This window comes from Phascolarctos cinereus, unplaced genomic scaffold, assembly GCF_003287225.1.
Source record: "Phascolarctos cinereus isolate Bilbo 61053 unplaced genomic scaffold, phaCin_HiC Scaffold_3;HRSCAF=262, whole genome shotgun sequence".
NCBI lineage: Eukaryota > Metazoa > Chordata > Mammalia > Diprotodontia > Phascolarctidae > Phascolarctos > Phascolarctos cinereus.
This window is the reverse complement of record NW_027555736.1, coordinates 79,136,640-79,158,524: the sequence shown is the minus strand read 5'-3', so window position 1 is coordinate 79,158,524 and position 21,885 is coordinate 79,136,640. Positions and strand designations below refer to the sequence as shown.

At 40.0% G+C, this 21,885-nt stretch overlaps 1 protein-coding gene across 1 annotated transcript in view; it reads right to left on the bottom strand.

Moving 5' to 3' along the window:
• Positions 1–21,885, bottom strand: part of MYOF (myoferlin) — a 158,406-nt gene that overhangs the window by 27,923 nt on the left and 108,598 nt on the right. The window contains 16 exon segments of the mRNA XM_020964136.2: positions 241–288; positions 291–405; positions 3,632–3,648; positions 3,651–3,792; positions 5,494–5,592; positions 5,717–5,875; positions 5,971–6,152; positions 7,587–7,664; positions 8,048–8,156; positions 10,828–11,001; positions 11,878–12,023; positions 12,603–12,708; positions 14,880–14,994; positions 17,023–17,186; positions 19,989–20,120; positions 20,724–20,879. Of these exon segments, the coding sequence (XP_020819795.1) occupies positions 241–288; positions 291–405; positions 3,632–3,648; positions 3,651–3,792; positions 5,494–5,592; positions 5,717–5,875; positions 5,971–6,152; positions 7,587–7,664; positions 8,048–8,156; positions 10,828–11,001; positions 11,878–12,023; positions 12,603–12,708; positions 14,880–14,994; positions 17,023–17,186; positions 19,989–20,120; positions 20,724–20,879 (1,942 nt within the window).

Below are 21,885 nucleotides of genomic sequence, written 5' to 3'. Positions count from 1 at the left end.
TTAGTGACAAAGTTGCCTAGAAGACCTCTGACCCCCTGCCACTGACAAGCTGTGTGATTCTGTACAAATCAATTAGCTTCTACGTACTTCCCCATCCATGAGAGGGGATAGCAATTCTTTTTCCTTTCCTGTCTCCCTAGATAGGAATTTTGATTGGCAAATAGGATATAAAGTATGTATTGCCTCTGGTGTTCCTGGAAAAAAGGCTTGGCATGAACCCAAAACACCATTGGCATTTACCTTTTAGCTGGGGTGCAACATCTTCCTTAAATGCATAAGGGTCACAACGAACTGTTCAAGAAGGTCGATGGTACACTGACCCACGATGGGCTTCCGCCCAAATTGTCTGTGGTCGATCACTTTAATGACTAGTGGTGGTGTGTACAATTCTTCCTTGGGCAAGAGCTGTGAGGTCAACAGAATGTTATTACTTTGCTTTAGGATAACTGTAGAGGCTTTGAAAATAAGTACAAAAATCTACCAATCTAACCAGAACTATAAGTAGCACTTTTCATACCTGAGGACAACTTCACCAAAACAACTTCAAACCAACATTTTAAGGCGAATTCAGTTGAAGAGGCAACAGAAATAATGGGACCCAAGCCCCCATTGGTGAAAGTCTTGAGATACAGCAGGAACAATCTGCTAGAAAGGGCTGGTTTGGAGGAAAGGTGCTCCTGCCAGCTTCCTATTTCGACTAACTAGGTGACAAGCTCAGTAGTCTCTATGGTGCTGAAGGCATGCAACGGCTATCATTGACCGTGAAATTTCAGTGCCTTGGAACATAGCCCCAGATACCCCATATATCAGTTATGGTTCTGAATCAACCTTGGTTTCTCCCCTCCAAGACGTGTAGGTAGCTAAAGAAAGTCCATTCTTTTGGACAGTAATATTCACCTGCCTACTGAGAGATTACTTTCAAAGTGGGATGACAGTGCACAGAATAATTTAAGAGCCAACTGTTGTCCTTGGAGGAGGCCACATTTACGTTAGCAAGCATTACTAAGCATTTACCACATGCCAGGGACTACACTAAGCAAGACACTCCATTTTCTTATGCCTGGAATGCTCTCTCTCCTCTTTAACTGCTGACCTCCCTGGCTTCCTTTAAGTCCCAACTAAAATCCCATATTCTACAGGAAGCATTTTTCAACCCCTCTTAATCCTAATCCTAATCTCTTTTAATTATTTCCTATTTATCCTGTACATAGTTTGTACATATTTGTTTGCTTGTTGTTTCCCCCCATTAGACCATGAGCTCTTTGAGGGCAGGGACTGTCTTTTACCTCTTTTTGTATCCCCAGAGGTTAGTGCAGTGCCTGGCACATAGTAGGTGCTTAATACCTATTCATTGTCTGGCAAACTGACTAAGCACACAGAGTGAATAGAAACACTAAATTAAAAGATAATAAAACTGATAAAACTAGGATAAAACTGAAATTTTCAATTAAGGGAATTTGTCACCTCAAAGCCCCTACATCGATGGTTGAAAACTTTTTAGCTTTGAAGGGTCAGCACCAAAAATAGGTATACATCATCCACCTGGAAGTAAGAGAACTATATACGGCACAATTAGCTTGAGAAGTCCATGCTGACATAAGTGTAATATCAGAAGTTGTGCCTCTGCTCCAGCCTTGGGTTTAATTGTAGGCTTAGTTTTACATGTGAACCAGAAACTGGAGGATAGAGCAGGAATAAGCTGTGTCTCTCCCAAACTTGAAGTTCTCCCGTCCTCCAACCTCTGATCAAACTGAAAATTGGAAGCTGATGTGTCCTTGGAGCTAGAAGTAGCAGAGACAGGGGAAGAGAATGATGGGAGTCATTCTGGGACTTGGATTTGAGACATAATCACATTCATGACTCTGTACCCAAAATAGAAGTGCAGGCTGAGGTTAGGATTGCACTAATTATTGAGATGAAAGCTTAATATAGTCATCACGGACTACAAACTGGATCTAATCCATATTTCTTATGAACTTGGTATAATTCCCACGGGAAAAGCAGGGCAGCTGCCCTAGGGCATCTTGGAAGCAGGGTACCAGGACCTAGTTGGAAGGAAGGGCTTGTCAATGCTTCACCATCTTTTCTAGGTTCAATGTCTATTAGCATCAAGTCACTTAGCACTTCCTGTGTCCTTCTCCTCAACAGGACAGGAAATCCCTCAGGTAAAGAGGTTGTTAATTACTCCAGTGGTAATGACTAAGGGTGTTCTATTCTAGCCTTGTTCCTACTCTAGATAAAAGCAATGTGAATTGGAGTAAAAACAAAAACCACAACCTGCTTAGTTATGAAGTCCTTAACATCTCTGAACCTTTGGTTTTCTCATTCATAAAATGGAAATCATAATTTCTGCCCTGTCTATATCCTCCTAGGCTAGTTGCCTCTAATGAGATGACGGATATAATGCTTTGAAAATGGAGAAGAGCAATGTGAATATAATAATAGGTATTTCTAGTTGACTATGAGCTCCATGAGGGCAGCCTAATGACCCATGCATCTCCCCCAGCACCGGGCTTTGTAGTTAGTAGGCATTTAAATGTTTCCTGAATTGAGTGTCCACTGAGAGCTAAGAAAAGGTGCTATTTAACTGATAGCTAAAGAGATGAAAAACCAGAAGGTGCCGTTCTAGTTACTATTCATGAGCACTGCCATGACAATGGAGACGTTCAATCATAAGATAATATAGGTAAAGTGCTTTGCAAATCTTAAAGCACTATATATACATACATGTGTGTCTGTCTGTCTGTCTGTATAAAATATATAGATGCACACATACATATATATACAAAACCTATATGTTAGCTATTATATTATTGTCTTCTGTTACATTTTTATCTAAGAAACTTCCAGCTGTCTATTAGGATCATTTTGACAACCTTAGATTAAAAAGGTATTGCTCAACAGTAAGATTCCTAGGTTTTCTACTTGTTGTTTAATGTCAGAGGTGTCTGTGTGTTCCCATGCTCAAGTGTGTGCATCTATGAGTGCGTATCCACATAACTAAGTCCACATACTTACATATATAATATACATTACATTTAGTATATGTGAGGCAGCCAGACATAGTGGATAGAGTTCTGGGCTTAGAGTCAAGAAGATCTGGGATTAAATCCAGCCTCTGACAGTTTCTATCTGTGTGACCCTGGGCAAGTCATTTACCATCTACATGGCTCAGTTAACTCCCTGGATCTTATCGAAGCCACAGACAGGTTGTGACCTGTGTTGGTGGAGGGTGTTTCAATGTGATATGTGTCTTGAATTATATCAGGCTTCCCAAAGCTGATAAAACCGTAGATCTTTCCCCCTTTTTAAAAAACTAGGCCTATGATGTCATCAATGTAGGGAATTCATAGGGAGAAACTTCCTCTTCCAACGCAGAATGGTGTAGCTTTCCTTGCAGCTTGTAGTCTTAGAGCATTTCCCAGGTACCAGGAGGTTCAGTGATGTGCCTGAGATCATACACCCAATATGCATCAGAGGCAGGGAAAGCCAACCAAGTCTTAAGCCCCTCTGCCATGCTGCCTTACATCCTTCACGTATTCAATATATATATGCTTCCACAGTTAATGCAATTTAACTATTTACACATTAAACATCTCAGTTCTGGGTGGGGGTAGGGTTGATACAGTACCACTTTCATGAAGAGACAGAACTTGGAAAATTGGGTGTCTTCTTAAGGTTTTTGATCACTGCAGATTCTACCCTTTCCCCTCCACATTCTATGATGAGACTTGGGGAAGTCACAGAAGCCATCTGGTAATTTTTCATGTTTCTTAAGCCCCAAGCTAGAATCTACAATGAAGAAAACGAAAAGGAAAATTGTTAAGGGAAGGAAAGTCAGCATGCCAAGCATCACATTCAAAAGGAAAAAGTATTCCAAGAATGAGTTATTTATAAACTGGGAATTCTTTAGGCCTGACTCCTGCTTAGATATCTTTAAAATGTCTGTGAAAATATTTTAAGAAATAATAGTACAGAGGACATGTGGAATAAATGACCTTCTCCCCCCCCCCCAATCCTGTGCTTTCTGTTTAAGGAAGGACATTTTCCTTTGACTTTAAGGGACAGCTTGGGACAGTAGAAAGAACACTTGGTCTAGGAGCCAGAAGACTGGTTCTAGCCCTGGCTTTGACATTAACTTGCTGCACATCACCAGGCAAGTCATTTCCCCTCTATGGATCTCAGTTCCCTCCTGAGGCAATCAATTGGACTAGATGTTTTCTAAAGGCTTCCTAATTCCAAATTGTTTTGATCCCATGATTCACAGTTGAATGAGTTGATCACTGAGAAGGGTTCTGGCATAGTAGAGTCAGAGCTGCTTGGACCAGGGCAGGGCATTGTTAGCCCCTGGAAAGTGTGTCAGAAGGGGACACTCTAAGCCACTTGATTAGGTGAATACACCTGCACATGATAGCTTCCATGGCCTACAATGCCACTACCACTGTGATACTCCTACAAGTTTTCTTCCCATTCCTTCTATTTTCTTTCCCTCTGCCTCCACCACCCAGATGTGCTGATATGAGCATTTCTCACCTTTTCCTATTTTCCCACCATCATTTTGGACTGTTGGCACACTCTATGCCTGAAAGAAAATTTCTGGGCCGGCCCAGCTACTCACCAGCCCTTCAGAAGATTCCGCTCACAGGTTACCTACAATACCCAGACAACTGCTCACTCCTAACCATATGACACTCTATGCAAGGCTGGTGTATAATGGAGCATTCTTTTCTTTAGTCCTTTAATGGATCCTTCACTTATATTGAGAAGGGTTCCCTTACCTCTTCTCACCCCATCCCTCCCCAGTACAAATCGCCACTTCTCAATGCCTTCTCATTTTGCACAGGTCTTATCAATGGTTTTCCTTAAGTCAGAAATCCATATATTGAATCGTGGAAGAGACCTTAGAAGTCCTCTAATCCAGCCCTCTCACTTTACATGAGAAGAAACCAGAGCCAGAGAGGAGTCAAGTAATTTGCTCAAGGTCACACAGCTGGGCAGAGCTGGAACTCCAAGTAAGGTCTCTCAACTCTTAGCTCATTATACTTTCCATGGCTGCCTCCGACTCTGTAGAGAATCTATCCAAGGTGTTGGAAGCTTCCACTAGTCCTTCTGGCCAATGTCCCTTTGTTAGTACTTAACTCTTGACATGTGACTGACCCAGCTCTTTTTCACATATGTGAAACTTAGAATTAGACTTAAGGTGTAGTGGACAGAGAGCTAGCCTTGAAGACAGGAAGACCCAGGTTTGAATCTTTCTTCTAACACGTATTTGCTATGTGACCTGGTCGAGCCATTTAATCTTTCAGTGTTCTAGGCAACTTTCTAAAAGAGCAGGTGTCAACCTGCATTAGAGAGGGAATTTCCTTACCTGGTTGTTCCCTGTACTAAAGAAATAGCAGATCTAGTCCCTATCCCCTTCCCAGGAGAATCATCCCCTCCCCCCCATAAACATATTCTTTTGATTTACACAACTCAGTGAGAAAAGAGAAATACCTCAATAGCAGTGAGTTGAACCACAGGCCTAATTCCCTGAGGAACCATGTAGAGGTTTGGGGCCCGCTGGGATGGGAGAATTGGAAGATTGGAGCCATCCTGGTAAAGCAAACATGGTGATATCATCATGGTCCTTCACTTCAAATAAAACATTCCAGGGTACACGAACAAGCATTTTCACCCAACCAGCTTGAAAGGAGTGAGCAGGAAACTGGCAAATTACCTTATCCCTGAGAATAAGCTCAGCAGTTACAAGTACGTCCCCACAGGCTTTGTCTCCATTTATAACTGGGTGCCAGAGAAGTTTAGGGGTGATGTCTACTTCTGGATTAAGCTTGACCACTGGGGAGCAAAAGCTTCGGCCTAAAAATTCATCCTTGCCCTGGGAAAACAAGCAACCCCCAAATTACACACCTAGAAGTATTTCAGATGTCCACTCCTGCCCCTCAACCATTAGGGAAATTCCAGTTGACCTACCACTTGGTCATTGTCAAAGAGTTCAATGACAACTTTGGGTGGGTTTTGTATTATTGTTTGCGGATCTCCAAAAATTTCAATTTCATCAAATATAATAGTTTGGTCCCATGTTGGATTCAGCGTTGAGTGTATGATTTCAGTCGTTTTGCTCCGATGGAGGAATGAAACATGAGCATAGGGATCTAAAAAAAAAAAAAAGCAGGATAGATGACTCAGACCCCTGAAGTCCAACCCTTCTCTATACTTTCCTACTGCCTAAAAAGGATCATAGATGACAGCTTGGTTGGAGAAGTTGCATGCTCCCTAGGAGGGTTATTGGTGACTGGTTGTGTCCTTTTAAACATTGATATATGAATGAGAGATAGAAAGACACATAGGTAGCAAATTCCTTTGGAGTCAAGAACACTTCAGTTGAGTTAATCAAATTAATTTTTTCCTGTACCATCATTTCTTTTTTTATTATCAAGTAACAAGCATTTTTTAACCTAATTGTTCCTCCCACTACCCTATTGAGCAAATTAAAAAATATACACACATACACAACAAAAAACTAATTTCTTAAGGTATACCTCTTACCAAAAGCCAATATTGCATATGACAGGTATCACAGGATTGTTGATTTAGAGCTGGAAGGACCTTAGAAATTACCTAGGTCACAGCCTTGATTTTATATATGAACCAAACAGAGACCCAGAACTTGCATAAGATCAAGCAAATAGTAAGTGGTAGAGCCAGGATTTGACCCTTGTTCTTTGCTTCCAAGTCCAGTGCTTTTGCCATTATCTTCTACTGCATCTGTTTTAACAGTAACTCAAGGAGAAAGCATATCAATCACACAAATAAAAAGCTTTCTTTCATCCTTGAGCATGGTAAAGTGGAAAAAACTCTGAACTCAGAATCACTGGACCTGAGTTCAAATTCTGCTTTTTCTACTTTTTACCTACATGACCTTGGGTAAGTCACTAAAGAAATTCTCTGGGTCTCAGTATCTGAGCCTTGAATTAGGTGACCTCTAAAGTCACTTCCGGCTCTAGGTCTATAATCCTAATATCTCAAACTGGAAACAACCATTGTAATCCTTAGTATGAAAACAAAGCAGAAGCAAAAATTTTCTTCTGGACCCCTTTAGTGTGTTGGGTATTTTCGAGACTTCTATTTCTGCTTTTCAGTAAGGGGAAACATGGAGATGTTTTCTAGCATCTTTGTTCTAGAGTAGGTAGAGCAAATGTAGACACACACACACACACACACACACACAGAGAAACACAACCAGGCAGGAACACAACCACCACAGAAAATGCCATTGGGACTAAACTGTCTGGAAACATGTTCATTTCTTTGAGATGCTTCACTCACTTTGTATAAGTATCAGAGAAGAACAAGAGGATGTAAGATAGGTCTGGTTAAAGGTTCTCCATCCTTGGATCTTTTATTTCTTTTTTGTGGTAAGAAGCCTGTATCCCCAGTTTCTCCAAAATGCCACCAGATGGCAATCTAGCACCATATATCCTTGGCCACAGAGCCTTCATCCCATTTTTTTTTAGAAATGACCAAATAAGGAGAATAATTTTAGCTTATTATATAATTTTGGGATTTTGAGTAACTTTTTTTCTTACCTGAAAAGCTGTCTTTATCTAAAGCCGTGAGATTTCTGGCCTGATATATATAGCAGCGAAGGTGATAATTGTATACTCCTTTAAAAAAAAAAGCAAAATTAATTTACAAGAAATATAATATAGTAAATTTCCTTTGTGCATGCACGTGCATGCTCCTGCATGCACATGCGCATGCACACACACACACACACACACACACACACACACACACACACTAACTCCAGGCCATATAGAAGTTAACAATTTTTATAAAAAAAGGAATCAACCTATTTTAAAATATTGCACTTAACTTTTAAAATCCAGTTAAAGTTTATTTAAAACCAAATGCATTTCTTTATGGGATTAAACTAAAAGTCAAATGGAAATACTGAGATTATTTATTCTGCTTTTGATGATTTTAATAGCATTTGTATAATGACAACTGAAGAAAAAGAGTCTAATATTGAATGCTAGAAACTCACTGTCAAAATCACAGGAAACAATGGGAGTGTTTGCACCAAACACAGTTGTTGCACTGTGCTTGTGTTTTTCCATGCTCTTCTCATCTCCGTCTTCAGTAGTGTCTGCTCCCTGGGATAAAATACAATACATAAATCAACCACACCTTAAATAATGAAAAAAAAATCCTTTCTTGGAAAACTGGATTTGGGTAAGGATTTTTTTTTCCTAAAAGAAAGGGACTTCCATTGATTAGAGAATAGCTAAGTAAAAATAGATTTAAGTACATGAAAAATATAATGGCCTATTACTATGCTGTAAGAAACAACAAATAGAATGAATACTGGAGAAGCATGAGAAGACTTATATAAACTGATACAGAATGAGGCAAACAGAACCACATAAAGAATATACACTGCAACCACAACAATGTAAGAGGAAAGAATAATGACAGCCACAAAAGCAAATTGTGTAATTATAATAGCCAGAAACATAGCCCTGGAGAAGAAATGAGGAGAATCCTTCTCTCCTGTTTATTTGCAAAATTAAGAGACTAGAGTATGGAATATTGCATACCTAGTATTGTCACAGCCAATTACATTTTGATTAGTTTTGCTAAACTTTTTTTTTTTTTTTTCTTTTTTGTTACAAAGAATGGCTCTCTGGGATTAGGAAGGAGGAAATATATTTGGAAATAAGGGTGATATAAAAAATAAAATAAATCAATGACATCTTAAAAACCTAAAATAATTATGTAAATACAGTTATCACAAAAAATTAAAGAAGGGGCTTCCACCATGCTTCCACTGTATGTAACAAATGCTTCCATTTTCTTGCAGTGAAAATCAAAGAAGCTGCTAAAAGCTCTTAAGTTATCAAAGGAATGATCTTAATCTTCTCTGTCACACAGTTGGATGGAACTTTGAACATAGAACTCTTTCTTGAGTAGAAGCAGGCCCCTATTTGAGTGCGCACCAAGAAACTAAGTTGTGAGTGCTAAATTCTGGGGAGGAAGTATGTGTTGGCAAGGTTGGCAATAGGTTTAACTGTCATTTAAAATCATTAAATAGGCTCTTCCTATCTTGGAGGATAAGAAGATGCAAAGAAATCGCTATATATTTCTGTCTTAAAACTATTCATTTCTATTTAAATGGCTTCAAAAGGAGGTTCTTGGGGCTGGGAAACAGAAGTCATAGTTCTATTAAGAACAAGGTTTGGAGTGAGATAGAAACCTGCTAAAGTGGTTACTAGAGAATCTGCAGCATTTGATTCAAATGAGTTCCTGAGATAAGAATTCCATCCTCAAAATTCCAACTGGAGATCACTCAGTCTCCTGAGGCAGCCCTTTCTTTTTTTGGCTAACTTCAGTTTGAGGGAGTTTTTTTTTTTTCTTATGTAGCATTGTCTCAACAGCAGGGGCTACTGGGAAGTGCAGTTTTTCCTAGCTGGCTGGAAAGACTGAAGGATCACGAGAAGCAGGAACTGGATGAGATGGGAGAAACTGGGGTAGTTTTTAGTCCTGGGAGAAGAGGAGGGTGAGCAGTGGGAGCAGAGGCATACAATGGGACAACAGAGGGATAATCAATTGCAAGCGAAGGGCATTGTTACCCTAAATTGACTATAATCATGAGAAGTTGAGGTCTTGCCTGGCTCACTGATCCACTCAAAGAATTATCCAACTGGAGAGAGAATGCTACTTGCCTGAATGTGCTTACTTCATTCACCTCATTTCTAGGATCTCATGAATTTATCCATTAATTACTTCCTCTTGCTCCTTCTCCCAGATTCATCACTGCCTGATAGACTGGCAACGCTTACCCTTTGGAGTTTCCTGTTCTTTTAAAATCCTGTTTGTTTGTACTTTTATAATGGGTTTTGTCTCCAAGTAAAGATAAGCTAACTTTTATTATATTATGTGCAATAGTTTGTTACAAGGGAGTGGGGAAGAAGCGGAAACAAAGAAAAAGGGACAAAAGTGAACGCATATGATCAACTTCTTTGGATTTTAAAGAGAAAAATCATGAGCCTATGTTAAGCTCTGATGGCATAAAGCACAGCTTCACACATATTGAATCTAAATTTCTCTTCCTGGCCATTTCCAAGTAGCGTTGCCTGCCCTGTGGGCATACTCTTCCTTTTCCTCCTCCTCCTCCTCCTCCTCCTCCTCCTCTAACTCAGACTCTGCCCCTGAAACCCTGGATTCTACTAGGTGACTTTCTCACCTTATCTTGCCTGGAGCCAGCTCACCAGGACCCTTGTCAAACATTTCCAAACCACACTATTCTCACCATCCCTTCCAACTCTAATGAATTGTGTCCTTCTATTAGAATGTAAGCTCTTTGAGGGAAATGAGTGTCTGGCTTTCTTGTCTTTTTATTCCCATCATTTAGTACAGTGTTGGGCACATAGTAAGTGGTTAATAAAAGTTTTTTTTTCATTCAATTGTTCATTCTTTCAAATTTGGCTCTTTTTGGCTTCTATCCATTGTTTTTATTTCTCTCTTCTGGGGCCAAGGAGACCATGTGTGTTCCCTCTTCCACAGGACAGTCCTTCAATCCTTTAATACAAGTAACACGTTCCCCCCCCAATTTTTTCTTCTTTCAATTAAACATGACCTATTCCTTCAGCTGATCTGCATAAGGTGTGACTTTCAGAGAGCTGGTTTACCCTTCTCTAGAAGATCTTCAGTTTGTCAATGTCCTTCCTAAAATATGGAAAATATGGAGAGGTTGCTGACTGCACTAAGGAAGTGGTCACCCACACAGAAGAGATGATGGACCTGTTGGAGTATTGCTGTACTTACAAGGGCACCTTCAAGTTTAAAGATGGCAGCTGAACCGTGTGTTTCTGAAGTAATCATCTTTCTTCTCCATCGTCTCCGACGAAAGGTATCTGAACTGCGTTGTTTCCAGTGAAATTTCCACCCAATTAAAGAGGCATATTCCCATCCCTCTTTATCTTCTAGTGCTTCCAACCCCTAAAATAGAGGGAAGAATAACCTCATTTCTTCATAGAGCTTTCTATATATGATTTGCTCTTTTTCTCACTGATTTCTCTGCAAGATAAGAAAGAAAGTATTTTGCAAATGGGCAAAGTGGACAAGGAGGACAATCAGTTGCCCAAGGTCATATAGATACTTAGTAGGAGAACAGGACATATCACCTACTTTATTTTTCTATCAAAAAACTACAAATTCTTTCTAGAGTGTTTTATTTAAATGTATTAGTGGTATGACCAACTTAGTGTATAATAAAATTAGGTAAATTATATTTTATGCTCTCAAATAAAACCTAATGCTGTGGGTTTTTTTTTAAATCTTTATCACCTATTTAAGCACAATCCAAATTAAGTACAATCCATTTTGGCACAATCTTATATTCCTCTGTATTTTGTGTTGTTGATGTTAGAATTTAAATATTACACAAAGTCAACAGAAAAAAGAGAAGGGGATTTCAAAACTGGAAGAGACCTTAGTGATTATTCTAGCATAATCCCCTTATTTTACAGATGAAACAAAAAGATGAACTGTGACCCAGTGAGGTGACATGACTTGTTCATGGCTACCTAGAATAAGCTGTAGGCACAGACAAGACTAGAACCCATACCCCTTGATTCTCATATAGTTCCTCTTTCTGTTATATAACGCCACATCTTAAGACTCACAGAATAATGCCTAAGACCTCATGGCCTCACCAGGGTGGAAATAATTCATTATTAAACAAGAAATGTATTATGGTGAAGAATTCCTGTTCCCAGCACTGCCTAGAACATTAGGTCCTTTAGAAATGGACACCTCGGTGTTCTTGGTCATTTGTGAGGTGTAAGAGAAGTGCAATTCTCATTGACCTCTTACCCTTGCAGTACTTGCTGCTGATTGTGTTAAATCCTTCTTGCGTTTGCGGACCATTCGCCGCCGCCTGTGTGTATGGTACATCTTCTCAGCAGCAACCCAGGACTTTGGCTTGTTATCAGGAGGAATGGTGATTCCATATTCCCAGCCTGAAACAGAGTTTTTAAAACATTGGCATAAAGAGGTCAATTTGGCTGGAAGGTAAATAAATCTCTACGAAGTGTTCAGCTACCCTTACTTATAAGCCCTTGGGTCTCTGAAAAATGAGAGTTTCACTAGAGGAGCTCTTAGATTCTTTCCAGGTCTATGATTCCGTCAGTCTATGATTCTGCCTCCCACTCTGCACCGATGAGTTATTCTGCAGACTCTTCAGTTCCACCTGACCCCGCTACTCTGCTGTATATGGTCCTCTGCCCCCAGCTCATCCTGTACAACTGCCCAGTTCACCTCCACCATTAGAGCATTCTGAATCTTTACTCTCTGGACCTGTTTTCTTGTAGCAGTCGGTTAATCAGTCAACAAACATTTATTAAGCCCCTACTATGTGTCAGGCACTGTGCTAAGCACTGAGGATACAAAGAAAGGCAAGATCAATCCCTGCTGTCAAGTTAATTTTTCTTCTTGACTGAAGAAGGATGCATGTTAGACTCTATTATTTAGCTTATTGACTGAGATACATCCTATGCAATAAGAGTAACAAAATGACCTTGTAGTGGGATATCAATTACCTTTTTCATCCACAGCTCGGTTTATATCATACATCCAAGCATCGTCTTCCCATTCCCAGCCAGGGGGACACATCATCTCACCAGGAGGTGCTGCCTTTTCTCCATTCTTTTCCAAAGGAAAGGGGAAGAGGGATACTCAGACAGCATGCAAAGATGAGAGGTCATGCTGCCACCCCCTTCACAACTTTCCCAACCGCATTAGCCTTCCATGTTTTCTCATAAACATTTCTAACCTTAACTTGCAAACAGAAGCCCTTTGTAAAGACTTGGGTTACTGGCAGCCTTTTGAAGCACCTAAAGATTAGGGAGATTTTGCTCTCTTGTGAAATAATGCAGCTGTTCATTGGAGAGTCTCTGGAGGAAGGAACATATCCCAGACAGAAGGAACAGTGAAATGCACAGTATTCAAATACTGAGCATCTCCTGATATAAACCACCACAGAGCCATTGATGCCTGTGCAAAACAGTGAATCCCATCTCATGTAGACTATAGTGAGGAAGCATTTCAATTCAGATTTATCTAATGACTAAATCATGCTTTATGCTAAGACCTCAGGTTTCACTTCTATAACTCCACCCTTTACTTTGGTTTAAAGGGCTAGAATATTTTCATTGATGCTTTACTTAGGATTCTGGAATATTTAGGAGGTGGGGACAATGCCCCAAACCACTGAGTGCCCAAAGTACTCTGAGACGTGAATTAGGCCCCTAGATTCCTATTGCCACAAAATAAGAATAGGCCCCCTTTTCCCCTGTGGGGTAGGCAATTGTAGTATAATGGAGAGATCACTGGATTTTGAGTTAGAAGACCTGGATTCCACTCCTGCTTTAGCTACTCACCAGTTGTATGACTTCGTGACTCTTAATCTCTCTACACCTCAGTTTTCTCATCTACAAAATAGGTATGATGATACGCTACTGATCTCACAGGATATTTGTGCAGATTATAATAGTGGCTAACATTTGCATAATATTTTTAAGTTTCCAAATGACTTTGCACGTATTTTCACATCTGAGCCTCAAACTAACCCTCTAAGAGATATAGGACAGGTATTATTATCCCCATTTAAAAGAAAAAGAAACCAAGACTGAGAAAGGACAAATGACTTGTCAATAGTTACAGTTACTAAGTGACAGAGCTGAGATTGGAACCCAGGCCTCCTTGGCACTAAGGTCAATACTCTATTCATTACATACACTGAATCTCAAATGACTGATATGATATATGTTAAGCCCTTTGTAAACTATAAAGTGTTACATCAATTTCAATTGGTATTCTTTGACCTTTACAGATAAGGGCATTCTTTTTTTTTTTTTGGCTTTTAGGCAATTGCCCAAGGTCACACAGCTAGTAAGTGTCAAGTGTTGGGTCTGAGGTCAGATTTGAACTCAGGTCCTCCTGACTTCAGGGCTGGTGCTCTATCCACTGTGCCACCTAGCTGCCCCAGGTAAAGGCATTCTTGAGGCCCAAACAATGGAGCATCTTAATGACTAAAGGACCAAACAAGATGGAGGTTGGTTAATGTGAAATATAATATACGATTGGGCAGCTACATGGTACAGTGGATAAAGTACCAGAATTGGAGTCAGGAAATCTCATCTTCCTGAGTTCAAATCTGGCTTCAGACACTCACCAGCCATGTGACTCTGGGCAAGTTACTTAACCCTGTTTGCCTCAGTTCCTCATCTATAAAATGAGCTGGAGAAGGAAATGGCAAACCACTCCAGTATCTTTGCCTTGGGATTCATGAAGAGTCAGACACGATGGAAACAACCGAACAAAACCTAGAATTCTCATATGGATGTAAAAAGACTGAGAAATCCTAAGCTCAGAATCATCTCTCTGTGATCAGTCTGGCTAAGCACCTCACTTCAGGGTCACAGGAGTTAACAGTCAACTTGAGCTTGCTAGAATAACCATGCTGTCTCTGGACTGCTTCATTCCATACCACTGGAACTTTGGAAACTGATGTTGAAATAACTTCTATCTACCGATTCACCATTTTGCATGAAATTGATGAATATGTATTGATGAATTCTCTCATATGAATCCTGCAAAGACATCATTTTCCATTCCAACCATGTGGTCTGAGCTTTAGATGACCATTTTGAATACAAAAATCAATATTGGGCTCAGTCCCTTTTAGTAGATATCATGATAGTGACAATAATTATAAGCACTGGGCAAAATCAAAGACTTGTGGCTGGTTGATTCCTAAACTTAACACTTTTTACAAGTGACAAAGTACCAGAACTGAGAGTGAACGAGCAGCTCACCACATCTGTGTAGCTGTCCTCTACTGGCTTCCATTCTCCTCCTGGATAGCGGCTTTCATTCTGATACACTTCATCGGTAAATTCTGTGTGACCAGCATCTGCTTCAGTCAGCAAACTGGGGAGAAAACAGTGGCTCCTGTTACTGCTGGAAGTTTTCTTATCGGAAGATCACAGAATTAGAGCTGGAGGGGGCCATTGAGTTACCTAGTCCAATCTCATTACTTCACATATGAGTGAAGCAGGGAAGTGAATGACCTAAGGTCACACAGGGAAAGGAAGCAAACAAGCATTTATTAAGTTCCTGCTATGTGCCAAGCACTGTGCTAAGCACTTTAGAAATACAATTTCATTTCATCCTTACAACCACCCAGAGAGATAGTTGTAGTTATTTTCCCCATTTCATTGCTGACAAAACTGAGGTTAAGTGACATTTACAGCTAGTAAATGTTTGAAGGTAGATTTGAACTCAAGTCTTCCTGACTCCAGGCCTAGCATTCTCTACATTGAATTGGGTTTCAAATACAGATGCTATAAGTTCAAATCCAGCACACTTTCCACTATACCATGCAGCCTTCCATGAGTTAGAAATTGTCCATATTAGGTTAATTTCCAAGGAATGGGATATAATAGTGAAAACAACTTGAACTTCTTTTATCCATTAGTCAGTAAGAGCTGCCAGGGAGATGCAGGACACTGGAAGTATCTGGGACAAAAAACTATTACCTAGAGTTCACAAAGACTTTTCACCTTGACACTGAGAACTCTGAGAGGTGGAAATGAGGAGGGAATGCATTGCAGATGGCTCGTGCAAAGGTACAGGAGGGAGGAGGATGGATTGCCATTTCTGTTGAACAGAGAGAAAACCAGTTTGGATGGACTATAGAGTATGGGAGGGTGAACAATGCACAGTGAGGCCAGAAAGATAGCTTGGGGCCAGCTTGTGAAAGAACTGAAAAGTAAACAAGGTTTATATTTTAGCACATAGGCAACAGGGAGCCACGGGAGTTTATTGAATAAGAGAGTGATGGTTAGATCGTTGCTTAAGGAAAATCACTTTGGCAACTATGTGCAGGAGAGACTGGAGTGGGGAGAGGTTTGAAACAGGAAGACCACTTAGCAAATAGTTGGAATGATCTAATTGAGAAGTGGTAAGAGTCTAAACTAAAGGGGTAGCTAGCTGTGTGAGTGAAGACAAGGGGTAGGATGCAAGACATGTTATAGAGGCTGAAATAGCAAGGTTTGGCAACTTATTGGATATGTGATGTGAGGGGGATGGGGAGGATGCCAAGGATAGAAATCCGAGAGACTGGAAGAATGGTGTTACCTTCATCAGAAAAAAGGGAAGTTTGAGTTTAGGGGGAAAGATAATAAATTTTCACGTAGGCGTAACCTATGCAGCCTACCTCCATTCCATGCAAGGAAGCTGGAGCCCAAGATTCCAACCATTCCTTGTTCCTTTTAACATTGTCCTAATGGAAGGAAGACTTTTCTATCTGATTTTTAGGAATGAGTCAGATAGTATGCAAATAAGTTCTGAAAGTCATTATAAGACTTAGAATAACTACTTTTTTATGGTTGTCTTTAATGTACTCTAACAAAATACTATAGTGCTATGAAGTAGAGAGAATGTTGGATTTGAATTCTCCTTTTTGGCATCAGTATGGAGGCCGTCACATTATACACAGACTTTTAAAGCTCCTGTAACTGTCTTCAGGAGACTGAGAGTAGGAATTGGGGAAAACCAACCCAGAGTGAGGCCACTGTCACCCAGAGACACTGGCCTAGCTCCCAGGGCTACACTGCTTTGTTAGCAACAGAGTATTCCAGATAAGGCCTTTGTTATTTGGCCCAAAACATTTCCCAGTGTTTAACTGTTTTTGGCATACACAGATGGTAGAAGGAGAGTGTTTGTGTAGGAATACCCATTTTCAGTCAGTTACAGTGGGAAAATTCTTCCCTAAAGATTATTTGTTTGTTCATCCTACTATAGAGAATTATCGTCTCCTGTTAGCATGGACAACATTTTTTCCTTTTTCTGTAAAGTTCTACAAAATTAACCAGTACTCAGTGTGCACTCAGGGTCTCATGTTGGTTGGTGGAGATGAGAAATCAATACATTCATTTCTAGGAATAGAAAATTTACCTTCTTTCAGGATCAACCATCCACTCGCCTTCCCATTCCCAGCCTTTGGGGGGCAAAAAGAATTCTTTCTTGAGCTTTATTTTCCCTGTGACATCTGAAAATTTATGTCGACCCACAAGTCCAGAAGTGCCCCATTTTCCAAACATCAGTGCTTGATTTTCATACTGTTTTTTTAAAATATAAAAAGAATACCATCAGAGGCAAAGGAATAAGTCTGGGAGTTTTAAAGTCATTCTAGAGTAGAACGTCTTTCTTCATTTAACTGGAGTCCTCTCTAAAGACTCTGTTCCAAGATAGGTACAGATATCTTCCCAGACCCAGAAACAAAGAATGGGCTTCCTCCCTTCTAATTCATAGAACCTTTGAATCACAGACCCTTAGAGGCAGAAGGAGGCAGAAGGAGCTTTAGAGGTGATTGAGGCCAACTTCAACTCCTGGGGCTCCCTCTTATGACACCCTCTTCAGGTTTACGTTCAGAGTAGGTGAACACATTGAAATTCTGATCCTAAACTAAAAAGTTTAGAAAATTGCTGACACCATCTCATCTGAATGTAGTCTTGGGTAGGAACTGGAGAGGGGATATAGGTGTAGTGCTAATTCTAGCCTCAGGTCTAAAACACTGAATGCAGGACTTAAAAGTGTGGGATATTATAACAGAATCAGCTCCTTTGTCCTTCATGATTTATTTTCTTAATAAAAGATATCCCTAGATATTGATGCCAGTCCACTTAAGGGCAAAAAAAAATGGAAAAGGAAACAATATTAATGCTTGCCTCAATTTCACCATTAACAAGCTAAGAGATTTTAACTTTATTTAATCTTTCTGGGCTTCAGTTTACTCATCTCTAAAATGGGAACAGCAGTTTATTCCTGCCTACTCCTACTCACTGAATTCCTGCCTCTTCACCTATTCTTTTTATCCACTGTTCTGTCCCTTCCTCTGCCCACCTTAACATAGGTCATCAACACTTCACTGATGAGTATACAGCTTAGTCACTAAACTCGAGACAAACTCTAAGAACTTAGGACATGGCTAGGTTTCTGTCTACTACATCTATAATTACACTATTTAGAAAAGTAAAGCAGGAAGAACTGAAACCCACTCTGCCAATGCCCATTGGCTAGGTAAGGTCTGCCAACCCTAACTGTTTTAGAATGTTATTGGAGATGTAGAGGATAACAATAATTCTACGGCATGGGGCCCTTTAAGTTTCAAAGACTTTTATGTAAAATATTTAAACAGCATCTTAAGATTTACAAAGGGCTTTCTATACATTATTTCAATTAAGTCTCACAATGACCCAATGACACTTGTATTATAGGCTCAAGAAGGTTAATGATTTGCCCTTGGTCAGACAGCTCATAAATATCGGAGGCAAGACTCAAACACAGGTCTTCCAAACTCTTTGTTCTGATTTTACTTCCATTGTACCAAACCGTCTCTACTCTTTTGTGTGGTTTCTGTATGATTCTCATAACCATCCTACTAAGGAGGCAAGTACTGTTATCTCCATGCTCTGTAGACAGAACGTGCAGAGGTACTGACTGGTCTATCAACCAATTCAAGAATAGACTCGTGTGAATGGGTCACTTCAAACCCTCTGTGACCTCTAAGTAGAGCATCAGTGGATCACCAATATAAGATATAGCTTCCTAAGAATAGAGACATGTGAATGGGGCACTTCCTAACCTGTGTGACCTCCAAATAAAGCATCAATGGATCACCAATATAAGAAGTAGCTTCCTAAGAATGGAGACATGTGAGCAGGTCACTTCAAGCCCTGTGTGGTCTCTAAATAGACCACCAGTGGATCACCAATATAAAAAGTAGCTTCAGAATGGATAAGGTGCCCAATACCTCCTCTAACCATCAAGATAACTTGTTACTAGCCCTATTCATTCATTAAAACACACTGAAATGCACAGATGTGTGACAGCTCATATACAAAAATCTATCCAATTTGCAGATACTAATAATATTCAAATTAGTATAATGACTTATCATCTTAAAGATCTTTTACATCTATTGTCTCACCTGATGAAGTTGGTAGAATAGGCATTATTGTAGTAATTTGATAAAGGAGGAAACTGAGGCACAGAGCAGGCGAAGAACTTGTTCAACGCCACTCTGCTAATTAGTGACAGGTCTAGGACAAGAAACCAGATGTCTTCTTAGTCAAAACCTGTTCTACTATACTAGGGTCAGCCTCAGGGTCCCAGCCAAATGTCAAGGGTCATTCAAAACCATTAGAAGTATTAGCTCTGACTTGAGGTAAACAGAATAAATATAATTTAAAAAAGCAAAATATCTACTCAAGTCTGGACTAAGTTTTCTGCCTTTCAAATACATCCAAGTTAAGTTTTTGAGGACTGAATACCTCACCAAGTCTCTCTTAATGGGTTGCTCTGTTTATTCTGACTATTATATGTCAGCAGTAACTTGATATTTATGATCAAACCTCTTTCAAAGACTGCTGACACTCTGGTGCTGAATACTCCCTGCCCAGAGTAATCTAACTCTGATTCCCCAAGGGTCTTCAAAAGTGTATCTCTAATATCTATGAGCTCCTTGGAGTTCCCAGCTCTCAGATCCTCTGAAGTCTGAGGCCTCTGCTGCTTTTGTGAATCATTATTGAATAAATGAAATGTCCTCAGAGTTCTGAGAAGCTTTTAGGTCATATGAAGGCCAGGTGGAAAGCAACAATCCAGACAGAAATCTGAGCTCTCTGAGGATCCTGCTATGTGATACACTCAACACTGTCGCTTTCACAGTTACATAATCAGCGAAATTGATGAAGGAGTTTAAGCCCTATCCCCTACCTCTCTTCCCCTACTCCACTCCCCCCGGATGTCTGAAAATGGCACAGGCCAGTTCCTTCCAGGGATGCCTATCGAGGGGCCTTTCGATGGAATTTGAGTTTTCAACAGTGAGAAATTTTTAAAAAGGTTACACTAGAGAGATATACCATTTCTGCAAAGACAGTGAATGCTCCTTCGGCAAAGCTGTTAAACTTCTTTTCAACAGCGCTTAATCCAAGCCAAATGTTAACACGAAGTTCTGCCGGAACCTTCACGCCATTGCTCTTGTCCTGCGGATACTGGAATGCATAAGGTAAATAGTTTATGGGCTGTTGCGGGCAGTGACATTAAAACAAGAGCCTTAACACAGGGACAGGCATTTTACTGCTACACAGATCAGGATAACACTTTTTTTTTTTAAAGCTAAATTTCTAATTGACTCGACCACACACAGAAAAATAATAACCGAAAAAGAATGTCCTTCTCTCTTCCTGCAATCAGACAATGGCAGCATTAGGGAATCTAGTAACAACACAGCATTTCCTCTAAACAATATCCTGTGATTCACTCCCCTGGAGTTACCAGAAACAAACAAAAGAAGTGGTACCTTCCTTCCCTATTTTTCTTATTCTGAAACTAATCCATTAATGAGATTGTTCTGACTCACTGCTGAGAATAATGATAGCTTCCTAGTCTGTCTTAAGGAAAATTGCAGGAGAAAAATAAACCTGGTTCAATAAGCATGAGATAAATACACAGCATGGCTCCTACTTTCTTCTGGGTAATCAGGACATCATATTTTCAAAACAATTCTTTTGGGGAATATCTGCAGTAGTTAGTTGGGGAAACATAGGATTTTCTATTTAAATGTTTTAAATTTCGTGAGAGGTGAAGCTCTATACCTTCAAAAAGATGGTCTGGGTCTTCCCGCAGTATTTCCCAGAAGCTTCTTCACTGGTGGTGGAATATAAAACCTGGTGTGCAGGAATTCTAGTGTAGGCCAATCTTTTCTCTCCCCGGATCATCCATATGATAATATCGGGCATGCTGTTTTGTGGCTGGTTATTTTGGTGAGCAAAAAAAAAAAGAAAACAAAAACAAGATTTTCTATTCTGCTGAATCAAAAAGTATCAGGATTGTACGGATAAAAAGGACCCTAGATGAGAGGTGTCAGACATGAAGCTGACTTGGAGTCCCAGGGAACGTCACACAGGTACCAAGTGGAAGAGCTGGGTGGGATTTGAACCCAAGTCCAGTACTCTTTCCATTAAGCCATACTGCTAGTCATTGGAACTAGTAGCTTTTGCTATGATTATGTTTCTTATTGAGCTGGTGCCATTTTGTACTGCCAGGTTTAGGTCAGTCTACTTGAGCATCCCCCTTGACTATTTTAAGCCCAGGAGCTGAGAAAGGTCTTGCAAGACCCTCCTCTCCCGCTTCCCCTTAGCCAGGTATAGGCATTCTGGGCCTTGTTCAGTCCAAGTACTTAGAAACAGGCTTACACAGAGCTAAAACCCCACCTACCATCAGAAGACTTTCCTGACCCCTTTTATTTTTAGTTTATTTTCTTTGCTGATGATCTCCAGTTTATCTTGGATATCGTTTGTCTGTACATAGTGATCTATCTGTGGTTTCCTCCCATTAGACTGTGAGTGCCTTGAGAGCAGGGACTGTCTTTTGCCTTTGTTTGTAAGCCTAGCACTTAGCAGAGGGCCTGGTATGCAGTAAGCACTTAATAAATGTTTATTGACTGGCTGACCAAGTTCAGAATTAAAATCTCTGAATTGTTGTATTGAAAACTTGGTGACTTTAAATACCACTCATTCTCCACATCTCAGTAGGCTAGGAAAGATCAGCCTACTCCTTATTTCCCAGAATCATTTCCAGACCATTGATCCACCGCCATCATTCTAATTTTCATTGAAAATACTCACCAAATCTTACCACTGTACTTAGTACTACAAATCTTTACTACTATAATCTACTATCTTTAATCCTAATTTCAACCTTCCTCAATGACCCCAGCATTTAGCCCATATGTTTCTTCTCAACTCTGTCTGGCAA